Raw genomic sequence first — 12,951 nt, forward strand, 5'->3', positions numbered from 1 at the left:
GGCTAAGGAATCCCTCTGCAGGTGTGCAAGCTGAAACCCTGGACAGCCAGCGGTGTGATCCTTGTCCGAATCCAAAAGCCGGAGTACATTGCATGTGAATAGACTGAGGACAGAAGGACCCCCTCACCTGTGAGCGTGGCCCTGCACGATCCGTCCTGGGCCCCAGTACAAGAGAAATGACAGCAGAGGCAGCCCCCTCTCTCATCCCCACCGCCTTCCGCACCGGCGACATTGCTGTGAGAGCGAGACTGTGGCCGCCGGCCAGAAACAGGGCATCCAGCGTGTAACCACAGCAACTGCCTCACAATCGGTGGCCTGTCCAAGTCCGAGCTGGCGGCAGACCGGTGCCTGTGGCCTCTGGGCGCTGTAACGCCGAGAAGGTGGTCCGCTCGCTCGTCTCCCAGCCTTGTGTGGAAGAACCCCAGCGGTCTCCATCATCCCCTAGGAGCTGGCTGGCGCTGGGCGGAGGAGCGGTGGTCCAGCATCCATCTCCGCTTCGGGATGGCAACCAGCAGTAGCTTCAAGACCGAATTCGTTGTTGGAGGGAAGTATAAACTGGTGCGGAAGATCGGGGCCGGCACCTTTGGGGACATTTATATGGCGACCAACATCACCAACGGCGAGGAAGTGGCAGTGAAGCTGGAATCGCAGAAGGGCCGGTATCCCCGGTTGCTGTACGAGAGCAAGATCTACAAGATTCTTCAGGGCGGTGTTGGTGTCCCCCACATACAGTGGTACGGCCCAGAGAAAGACTACAACGTGCTCGTCATGGACCTCCTGGGCCCCAGCCTTGAAGACCTCTTCAACGCGTGCTCACGGAAGTTCACCATGAAAACTGTGCTGATGTTGGCTGATCAGATGCTCAGCAGGATCGAATACGTGCATTCCAAGAATTTTATACACAGGGACCTTAAGCCGGATAACTTCCTCATGGGCGTCGGACATCACTGCAATAAATTATTCCTTATTGATTTTGGTTTGGCCAAAAAGTACCGAGACAGGAAGAGCAGACAACACATACCGTACAGAGAAGATAAAAACCTTACTGGCACTGCCCGATATGCTAGCATCAACGCACACCTGGGTATCGAGCAAAGCCGCCGGGACGACATGGAGTCATTGGGATACGTTTTGATGTATTTTAATAGAGCCAGTCTACCATGGCAAGGACTAAGGGCTATGACAATGAAACAAAAATATGACAGGATTAGTGAGAGGAAGATGTCCACGCCTGTGGAAGTTTTATGTAATGGCTTTCCTGAAGAGTTTGCTACGTACTTGAACTACTGCCGTGGGCTGCGCTTTGAGGAAACGCCAGATTACGCGTACCTGAGGCAATTATTCCTCACCCTTTTCAGGAACCTGAACCACCAATACGACTACCTGTTCGACTGGACAATGCTAAAACAGAAAGGAACTTCTGCCATTGGGCAGTGTCAGCAGACCCAGAGCCACACAGACAAGCAGAGTGGTAATAAAAAGAGGGACACATAAGGTTTTTTAAGCAGGAATTGTGGGACAACAACAACAACCAAGCAAAGCAGCATTTGTGTCTCCTTAAACCTGGAAATTTTGGTTCACGCGTCCACTAGCCATTGGTTGTGGATGACCATTACCTGGTGTGAAGAACTTAATTGCATTCGAAACTATTTCTGGACAAGTATTGTGGAGACCCTCTGTCCTGAGTTGTAGACACTGTAACTGTGAATATTAAGTAGGAATTGTGGAACACAGTGTCTGGTTTTCTATTGCATTTTTTTTTTTCAAATAGAAAAGTTAATTAGTTGATGCATACATGTTTGGGGGGAAAATGTGCATATGCTAACCATTTTAAGATTTTTCATGTATACTATTTTGAAATCTCATTTTAAAAGAGCGACATAATCTGTCTGCAGCCACTGTTGTGATGATTGTAAATTGTCACAAGTGTGAAGTCTGAAGGTGTTTTTTTTTTTTCTTCAAGTATTCACTTTTAAAAGCTCTTAAAATGGTTATTGCTTACTAGCAAGTCAGCTGGTATAGCCACAACCAAAGATTCCAATGTTTGAGCATATTAAAGTCTCGGCCCGCTTTCTCGCACTAGAAATAGTAGCATCTGAAGACTTAGAAAGAACCCAACAACTACTAGTTAATCATTGGGACTCAGAATTAACTCTGTAATGTTGTCAACCTTTAAAATACACCATATTTGCCACAATAATTTGTCAACATCCTATGAATGCATTTTGCTTAGATAATCGGAATCACTGTAAACATTTGCATTATCCAGGACTTAAAAAAAGTTTGAAATGGGAAACAAACATCTGTTTATATGGAAAACAAATCCACTTTTGATGAATCACATAATTCACATTCTTTGGAGACGAAGGATGGCCAACGACAGGGTACCTACTCCTCTCTCGTTTTTCTAAGGTGAAAGTTTAGGAGTGGTAGAAGGATTTAATTTTTGAACCCGATAATAGCCACAATATGCCCTTAATCACTTTTAAAGTATATATTGGTTTTTTTTTTAAGATTTATTTTATTTTTATTGGAAAGGCAGATATACAGAGAGGAGAGACAGAGAGGAAGATCTTCCATCTGATGATTCCCCAAGTGAGCACAACGGCCGATGCTATGCCGATCCGAAGCCAGGAGCCTCTTCTGGGTCTCCGACGTGGGTGCAGGGTCCCAAAGCTTTGGGCCGTCCTCGACTGCTTTCCTGGGCCACAGGCAGGGAGCTGGATGGGAAGTGGGGCTGCCGGGATTAGAACTGGTGACCATATGGGATCCCAGGCGTTCAAGGCGAGGACCTTAACCACTGTGCCACGGCGCTGGGCCTAAAGTATGTATTGTAAAAAATTGTAGGTCTGCTGGATCTATAAGACTTAGGTAATACCACTCACATAGAGCTGGAGACACCACAACAAATTTAATCACTTCAAGATGCAGAAATGGAGGGGTTTTTAGCTATAAAACACTCAAAAAAGTATGAGAGTGGATATTTAAATAAGAACTTTATAGATTTGTATTAGGTAATCAGGTGAGCCACATTAATGAACTCTTATTTCTAAAGACATATTTAACTTCTAGTTGTGTTTGTTTGGTCTATGACTGTTTTTAAAAAAATAAAATGATTCAATGACATTGGCTGGATTAAATCATATCCCCCAAAATTGTATGTTAAGCACGTAAATTCATGTTGATTCATAGTGCAATAAACAATGGAAGTTGTCAACAGCTATTGAATAAAAATTGAGAAATTACTCTGGGAGTACCACAATCATTGCTTGCTGTTTTTGAATTATCAGTATCTAGTCTTTCCTATTCCAGGAGAGTGTGTGGGAAGTGGGAACTCCGACCCTTGCAGTTAGGGGCCATTGACAGCCCATGGAGTAATTTGGGCTGGTTTTGCCAAGGCAACTGCAGGTGGAAATTGATAATCAGTAAATCTGTAGCAGGTTGCTTTTTCAAATTCGTATTATTTATGATATCTGATCAGGGTGAGATTATTAAGGTTTGGGAGTGAATGAGTGAGACTACTGTTTGCAAATTTTCTTTTTCTTCTCCCTGTAACTGGGGGAAGGAGGGAAGCAATTGGAGAAGCCGCAGGCAACCTCCAAATTGCTCCAGTACCCAGAGATGTGGAACAGCCAACCAATACCAACCCAAGGTCCCCAGTGTAGAGTGTACTCTGAGGGTTCTGCTTACGTGGATTCAGTGGTTTTGAAATGTTGTCAATCTTGCTGATCCAAGGACAAGGAAATCGTTCCAAGGTCCATCCGCTCTCATAGTCCAGCTTAGATTCACCCAGATATTTGCTGTCATCGCTTGGCTAGGGTAGTTGTCTAATTGGTTCTGCTCTTCTTCCTTTCCCCTGGTACCAGATGTCCTCCACAGGCCCCAATGGACTGTCACAGGCACAGCTCTTACGTTTTTCAGTGGGAGCCAAGACCAGCCCTGCCTACTCTATGCTCTCCCTGGCTCTCAGGGCAGCAGTGGGTACTGGAGTTGGGCCCAGTCTAGCATGCTCCAGACCCAGTCCACACCCAGACAGAGCAACACTGTCCATCCCAGATCACTGCCTGTTCTGGCTCCTGTACTCACCAGTGGGAACTATGACCCTGTTGGGGCATCTTTTTAGCTCCCCAACCAGACCTGTTTCTAGCCAAAGATTTTGCCCATGCCAGTGGTTGTTTTGACCCAGCTTAGCATAACCCATCCCCAGTCTTGGCCTTTGGTATCGGATGTGCAGCCTAGCCTGCCCAGTCTTCTCCCATCCCTAAGTCACGCAAATGGTAGGTGTGATAGCCTAGCCTGGCATGGTCTACACATCAGCCTTATTCCTGCACTTGCCAGTGTGCTAAGGTTCGGTCTGACCCTACCCTATCCACCCCCTCCAGAACCAACCCATATACTTGCCAATAGGTGGAACTACTTTTCCCAGCCTGATCAACATCCAGGCCGGAAAACTGGTCACCAGTGGGAGGTACAGCCCACCAGGGGGAATTTCCCAAGTTCTCCCACCAGGCCCACTCCCAGATCCGTATCTCACTGCCACCTACAAATGTTAAGCCCTTACCTGGCATGATCTTTCCCCATTGCCCCGGCCTATGTATGAGCTGGTGGATATTGTGGCCTACCCTGCCCCACACTCTATTCTTGGGTCTGCGTGTAGGTTTTGCAGCCTACACTAGCCCTGCCTGTTTCCAACCCATCGGCTTCGATGGTCATGTGTAACTCAGCCCATCACCATCCCCAGCTCTTGAGCAAACCAGTGGAAATTGCAGTTCCATAGTGCTGAGCCCATATATACCCCACAGAATTTGCTCCCAGACCCTATATTCTCGCTTGCTGGCTAGTGTCATGGCCCAGCCCAATGTGACCCATCCCCTGTTCTGACACTCACTGATGGATGCTGTGATCCATCCCTGCCAGGTAGACCCCCGCCCTATCTTTAGTGTGCGCTAGTGAGTGGTATTTCACGGTTGTTGGTGCTAACTATACCGCCTCAGGTCTCCCATGGGGACTAGTGCTTTGTTCTGACCCTTAAGTATCCTCTGGCTTTCCCCCTCCATTCCGCTCAGTCTCAGCCCTCTCGTTTTACCTGCAAGCACAATGGCCTTGTCATTGTATATCCCTAAGAGGTCTTTTCTCACATGGATATGAGCCCTCGGGTCCCTGCACACTCCCACCTGTGCTATCAAGTCACCTGCAAGCCCACACCCCACAAGCCTCTAGAGTGTGCCAGTGGGCTGTGCGAGGTCTTCACCTAACCCCAACCCAAGCCCCCCCAGCTGCCCCTGTGCCCTTGGGACTAACCTGCTGCAGGTTGCTCTATTTTTTTTTTTGTAGGTTGCTTTTAAAATGATAATTTTGTATTGTTATTGTCAGTGAAGATGCTACAAATACTCACAGGGCTTTTGCCAGCAAACGGCTTCTCCACTCCTGTGGTGTGGATTCCTCATGAGTCCCGCACTCTGGAGAATGAAGTATAATTCATCCCATGTTCTAAGTCTTGTATCATTTTTGAAAAATATATATTTATTTTTATTGCAAAGTCAGATATACAGAGAGGAAGATCTTCCATCCGTTGATTCACTCCCCAAGTGGCCGCAACAGCTGAGGCTGCAATGGTCCAAAGCCAGGAGCCAGGAGCCTCTTCGGGGTCTCCCACTTGCATGCAGGGTCTCAGGTCCTTGCACCATCGTCAACTGCTTTCCCAGGCCTCAGGCAGGGAGCTGGATGGCAACTGGGGCCCCAATTTTACAACCAATATCCATATGGGATCCCATCGTGTGCAAGGCGAGAACTTTAGGCTACCACTCTGGGCCCTAACCCCGGTGTTTTGTAAGTCACTCCATCCCTGTGATAACTTGCTTAATGAGGCCATCTTTCAACATGTTAGGAAGAGTGATCTGGGCGCTCTAATCAAAGTACTCTGTGTATCCATGGCTGCTGTTACACATCCTCTCATTTTCCAGGAATGGAAGTCCCTACTTTCATCATATTGTAAGACCCTTCTTTGCCATGTGGACTACAACCTTGATGCAAATGGAACTTTCAGGAACAAGGAACTAAGACAGGAACTCATCTATTGTATTTGTGGTCATTTTCAGTTTTTGACCTTTTGCCTTCCCATCACAAGGAAAACTGTGCATCCTGCTTTGAGCAAAAACAAGGCAAAATTAGCTGCAAAAAGTTTTTTTTCTTTTTCAAGCCTCTATATTGAAAGTCAATAGTTTTTTTCTCAGTCTACAATGAATCATTGCTGTTAAATTACTGATCGCTTCTTTCATGGTTAGGGAAGGAATTATCTATCACTCAAATAGACTTTTAATATCTTTGTCTCTTTAGCACTAACATCAGGAAAAAGCAGCCACATGGTATGAGTGAGTCTTGAGATCTAATGTACAATATGAAGGCTCGGGTACTAATGGTACATTGCTAATGAGCTGTGTGCTGAGAGCTGAGAGGTCCAGACTCACTCCACCTGCACATACAACATGAGAGAGATAACCATAGGGAAGGATGGGTATATTAATTTGCCTAAGTGCTTTAATCACTTGACCAAGTACTCTTCCTCCCCATAGCCATATTTTGCACGTTCCACTAATCGTAGATTGCAAATATTTGCAGATACAAGAGGCAACAATTTTAAAAGACATATTTTAAACACATAAACATAACCATTTACATAGAATGTGTATTACATTTGGTTTGGGAAGCAATCTAGACATGATTTAAAGTCTTCATGAAGGTGTGTGGGGGGTGTTTTTTTTAATTGGAAAGTCAGATATACAGAGAGGAGGAGAGACAGAGAGGAAGGTCTTCCGTCCAATGATTCACTCCCCAAGTGAGCACAACGGCCGAACTTCTTCCAGGTCTCCCACATGGGTGCAGGGTCCCAAGGCTTTGGGCCATCCTCGACTGCTCTCCCAGGCCACAAGCAGGGATCTGGATGGGAAGTGGAGCTGCCAGGATTAGAACCGGCGCCCATATGGGATCCCAGAGCGTTCAAGTCGAGGACTTTAGCCACTAGGCCATGCCACCGGGCCCAGGCAACCCACTTTTATAGAAGGGACTTGAGAGCTTCTGATTTTGGTGCCCTCAAGGGGGAGGTCTGGTATATGTATGTGAATGTACATACATATATTTATACATACCCATGTGAAGCATATAAAAAAATCAAGTCGAACACTTTAAAAACAGGCATTTGGAACTAAAAATGAATAGACTATTTCATTGTCCTTATTTCCTAAACAATGCAGCATCACAACTCTTCACATGGCGTTTGCGCTGACTCAGGTATTATAATCAGTCTAGAGTTTAAGTTAATTGGAGCATTATATACAAATACTACACCATCTTTTTTGGGGGTGGGGAGGGAATTGATGCCATCCTATAATTAATGAGCACGTGATGAATTCGACTAGAGAAAACAGATTATTTGGAAGGAACCAAACTGAAATGAAAACATCAAAACACATGGGATACAGCCAACAAAGCAAACAAACGACCCAAAACTGTATGGATTGGACTACCGGAGTTACACTTTCTGTGTTGGCTTCCTTATATGAGAGAGAATTTATGCTATTAGTTACAAATTTAAATCTAAACACAGTCCAATACCATGAGAACAGTCTGGCTCTTCAAACAGAACAAAACTCTGACATCCTCAACGAAGAATTAATGCTGCGTCTGCACTAGCCCGCACTTGACCCTCTGAATGAATGAACAGCAACCACCTGCACACAGATGATCCATGCAGGCGTTTTTACCTTCCTCTTAAAGAAACATCCCTGTTTAGACACAAGGGAGTCCATTAGCGCTAAACAGATTCGGGGTTTTTTTGTTGTTGTTGTTCTGGGTTGCACCTTTGTAACCCCAAAGCTGGCAAAATTCCGCATCAAAAGCTTTTATCTGTATCATTCTCAAAGTCCTGAATTTGGTTTCACTTAGCCCTATTGCTAAGTGCACACACCAAAAGTCACCTTGTTAACATTTGAATTTAAATTCTACATCCATTTAGAAACCACTTCCACTTCACTACTGGGCTCTCTTGAGAGAATTGACCAAGTTCCATTCGTGTGTAAGTAGGGGGATGGATTTTCCAGTGAATTGCAATTAATGACACTGCTTAAATCAGATTTGGATTAGTGCCTGCCTAATAATTGCACTTTGCATTTCATTATTAATTTATTCTTATTTTCTAGGTGGTGATGAAGACACCAAAAGCTCATATTCCGCATCCTACCAAGCCATCCCAGGACTCATGCTGATCTCTTGGAAGCCTCTAACACTCATGGGAAGTTTCGTTTATTCTTACAGTCCTGTCTTGATCCTTTGGCTACAGATGTATATTAATTGTAGTAAAATCCATGCAAAATAGTCTATTTGAATGTGTTTAATTCAATGGTGTTTTCAACACCAAATCCATTGTGCAACCATAGCCTCTGCATTAAGCATACCTTTCCGTTTCTTCCTACCTCCAGCTGCTGGAAACTGCTAACTCGATTTTCCATCTATCGTTTTACCTACTTTGGATATTAAATATAGATGCGATCATACAGCAGAAGACATATTGTGCCTGGTTGCTTTTGGCAGCAATGACATTTTTTCGAGTGTCATTCCTATTGTATCAGTGCTTCATTCTCTTCAGATTACAGCTCATGAACATACCACACTTAGCTTATTTATCCATTGATGGACAATCAGATATTTTGAATAGTATAGCAAGTCTATCGTATATTCTCATGTGTTGAACTTATAGGTTAAGTGTTGGCTTCTGAAACAAACAAGTGGGGCTTACCCTCTGTTCTTTCTAGAAATCTCTTCAAGGTTCATTACCGTTGGACACAGAAACACCACGAGAGTGATCCAATTCTAGATTCTTCCATTTGTGAGGCACTGACATCCTATGTGTTCACCCGTTTGGCACTTCCGTTTCCAAACCAGCTGCTTACTAATGTGCCTGGGAAAGCAGGGGTAGATGGCTCAAATGCTTGGGTTTCTGCATACATGTGGTAGACGTGGAAGGGGTTCCTGGATTCAGTCTGATCCACCTCCATTTATTATGAGTATTTTGGGAATGAACAGCAGACGGAAGAGTTCTCTCTCTTTTTTCCCATAACTCCATCTTCCAAATAAATAAATAAATCTTCCAGAAAGTTTGGTTTGGTTTGTTTGTAAGACAGTGTAAGAGAGAGAGGGAAAAAGAGAGAGACAGAGGTCTTCCACCTGCTGGTTCACTTTCCAGATGGTTACAACAGTGGGAGCCGGGCAAAGCAGAAGTCAGAAACTAGAGATTCCATGCAAGTCTTTTTTTTTTTTTAAGATTTATTTATTTTTATTACAAAGTCAGATATACAGAGAGGAGGAGAGACAGAGAGGAAGATCTTTTGTCCATTGATTCACTCCCCAAGTGGCTGCAAAGGCTGGAGCTGAGGCAATCCAAAGCCAAGAGCCTGGAGCCTCTTCTGGGTCTCTCACATGGGTGCAGGGTCCCAAGCTTTTGGCCCATCCTCAACTGCTTTCCCAGGTCACAAGCAAGGAGCTGGATAGGAACTGGGGCCGCCGGGATTAGAACTGGTGCCCATGTGGGATTCCGGCACGTTCTAGGTGAGGACTTTAACTTCTAGGTTACCGTGCTGGGCCTACCATCCAAAGCCCAGGCACTTGAACCATCTTCTGACTCTTTCCCAGGTGCATCAGCAGGGAGCTGAAACAGGCTGTATTAAAGCTAGAGCTCTGATATGGTTTAGTAGCATCACAGCTGACAACTTAACCCACTTTGCTACCATATCAGCCCCTCTCTTACTCATTTGAAAATAGAGTCAACAGCTAATGTCCGTGACACCGTACTGGCATCAGTTTTAAGACCTCTGGGCAGCTCAGCACTCTGATCTTAAGGGCAGCCCACAGTCTGCACAGTGGATTAGCAATACTCATCTTTCATTTATCATCTGAGAAGTGGGAATTAAATTACATCATACAGTAAAACTGAATAGCAACAGAAACTGGGTCCAAAAGTGTGTGGAAAAGATTAGTCATTTTGTCAGCAAACAATCCACTGTACTCCTGCTTGAGATTTGTTTATTTATTTGGGTTACAGAAGAGAAGGAGGGACAGAGGGATACTTTTTCATCTGCAGATTCACTCCCTTGATGGCTGCGACAGTCAGCCCTGAAACCAGGAGTCAGGAGCTTTATCCAGGTCTCCATACAGGTGTAGGACCACTTGGAACATCTTCTGCTGCTTTCCAAGGTCATTATCAGGAAGCTAGATTGGAAGTGAAGCAATGGAATACAAACTAGTGCTCATCAGAGATGCTAAAGGTACAGGCAGTGGCTTTACCTGTTAGAGTGTTGGAATAATGTTAGTATGTTAGAATGTTAGGAATATTAGTGTTGGGTGATATTAGGCCGTTTGGGGGAGAAGCCACTACTTTGCTAGGTCAGAAGGTGCCTGAACTGTGGGAAAGCTCCACTTTAGTGATCAATCTGTCTCCTTTGTTTCTTTATGTACCATCTAACCCAGGTGCAGGAAGGCAGGGGCACAGTTCCCAGGAGCCAGGGTTGGGAGGAGCCATAAAAGACTGGAGGAGCCATAAAAGATAAGGGTGTCAAGATGGGAGGAGCCATAAATAATGAGTGTGAGAATGGAACAGACTGCTTGCACCTGAATTTGTTACTTTTGAGTTGACTTTGATCTATGTTACAGCCAAGACGGGGTATATAATCTCCAGCCTTGTGTTAAGTCGGGGTCCGATCCACTTGGCTGGCCTGTGTGCCCCAAGTACGATCTGACCCCATACTGGCACAATAAACTCTGTTTGCTTTTTGCATTACCAGCAAGACTCTTTGTCGTTTTCTGGGGGTTGACTCGCTCGCACCCTAATGTCCGGGCGGGGAGCTCTGGCCCGGACTCTAACATACCCACTATACCACAATGCTGAGTCCGGCACTGTACTTTCAATTAAAATCAACAGCTTAGGCAAATTTGAAAAACAACTTAGGAAATTTGAAAATCTTATAAGCTGCATTATTGCAATTTAGGAAAATGTTTCCTTCATCTTTTAGAGATGAATTTACAAAAAGATGTGTTAGGTCATGCAATATACTGATGCTAATACACTAACACTACCATTTTAGGAGATTCTTGATATGTTTCAGTGAATTGCTTGCCTGATGTGAACTTCTTTCTGAAGTTAGCCTGAGAAATGCTATTGATTTGGAAGGGAGATATAATAATTACAGCATACCGTAGGCTTGCAATTGGATGCTGAACTCAAACAGCTGAACATTGGAAATGGGCTAGAGAGAAAATAAAAGAAGTACTCAAGATAGGGAAAAATCAATAAAGATCTTATACAAAAAGTGCATCAGTAAATTTTTAAGAATTATTTAAAATTTTGGGGAGGCAAAGTTAAAGAGAGAAAGAAAGTAGAGAAAGATAGAGAAATAGTGAAAGAGCAAAGCCAAGCAGGTAAAACCACTGCCTTCAATGCTGGCATTTCACCTAGACCTAAGTTAATATTCCCTGGCCTTTGGGGATGAGTCAGTGGATGGAGGATCTGTATGGCTCTCTCTCCCTCTGTCTGTAACTGTGATGTTCAATAAATAAATCTTAGGGAGAGGGAGAGAGAGAGAGATTTTCTTTCTACTGATTTACTCCCCAAATCACCACAACAGAGGATGCTGGGCCAGGCTGAAGCCAGGAGTCAGGAGTTTCATTCAGGTCTCTCATAAGAATAGCAGGATGTCGGGCCCAGCACAGTGGCCTAGCGGCTGAAGTCCTCATCTTGAACACACTGGGATCCCATATGGGCGCTTGTTCTAATCCTGGCAGCTCCACTTCCCATCCAGCTCCCTGCTTGTAGCCTGGGAAAGCAGTCGAGGACGGCCCAAAGCTTTGGGACCCTGCACCCGCGTGGAATACTCAGAAGAGATTCCTGGTTCCCGGCTTCGGTGCGCTCACTTGGGGAGTGAATCATCAGAAGGAAGATCTTCCTCTCTGTCTCTCCTCCTCTCTGTATATCTGACTTTGTAATGAAAAAGAAATAAATCTTTAAAGAAAAAAAAAATAGCAGGGCGTCAAACACTTGGCCCACCTTTTTATTCTTTTGCTAAGTTCATTAACAGGGAAGTGGATCAGGAATGAAGCAGTTAGGACTCAAGTCAAGATTTGTGTGGGGTGCTGACATTACAAGTGCTCCAGGCTAAATGACTTTGAAGGTTCTTAGGAAATTGAATGCTGGTAGATTTCCTGAGCCAGTAACAGGGAGATTGTACTTGATGTGCACACAGCATTGTAGGCCTCTGAAACGTGTTCTGAAAGCCGTTTGAACCCGGGTGTAGTGCACATGGTCTACTAATGGAAGAGTAGAGGTAGTGAAATACTAATAGAAGAATAGTATAGTCTAATTTCACATCATGGCAAATCTCAAGTCCAATTTCGAAGTATTCTTGCTCAAGCTACTAATTCAAAAGAATGTGTGGAATGTTGGTTTTTAGAGAAACTACTTCCCAAATTCTTTTTCTCCCATAATTTTTTTTTTTTAATGAGCAGTAACTACTGTTGTAGGATTTTTGACCCTGAATGGGGTAGGAACCTCAATTCTTGTCTCGCAGGAAAGAAGAATTTTCGTGCGGACACAGTTTAGTTTTATTAGCGAGATTTATTAGGAAAGTTGAGAAAGGAGATTCCCGTCCTAGTGACAGGAGGGGGCTCTGAGATAGAAAGGACCCTTACCCCCTGCCATAGTGGCAGGAGGAAAAGTGGAAAAAAAAAAAAGAGACCGGTATTAAAGGTGGGGAACCCACCTTTTAAAGGTTTACTTCAAAGGGACTCTCCAAGCAGAAAAGGAAATCCCTGGTCCCCCTGGTATGTGGCTTTGGGGCAAAGGACCAGACAGGTGTCAGACACTGGACATTCCTGGCCTTGGGAATGTAAGCAATACACTTCCTCCAG

The 12,951-nt window shown here is 44.6% G+C and overlaps 1 protein-coding gene across 1 annotated transcript; it reads left to right on the forward strand.

Moving 5' to 3' along the window:
* Nucleotides 1-501: 501 nt before the first annotated feature.
* Nucleotides 502-1,494, forward strand: LOC121166019 (casein kinase I-like). The gene has a single exon (XM_040995048.1). It carries the CDS (start codon nucleotides 502-504, stop codon nucleotides 1,492-1,494), a length of 993 nt encoding a protein of 330 aa, XP_040850982.1.
* The last annotated feature ends 11,457 nt before the right edge of the window (nucleotides 1,495-12,951 follow it).

Source organism: Ochotona curzoniae, unplaced genomic scaffold (genome assembly GCF_017591425.1).
Source record: "Ochotona curzoniae isolate NIBS_2020 unplaced genomic scaffold, NIBS_Ocur_1.0 contig_908, whole genome shotgun sequence".
Classification (NCBI taxonomy): domain Eukaryota; kingdom Metazoa; phylum Chordata; class Mammalia; order Lagomorpha; family Ochotonidae; genus Ochotona; species Ochotona curzoniae.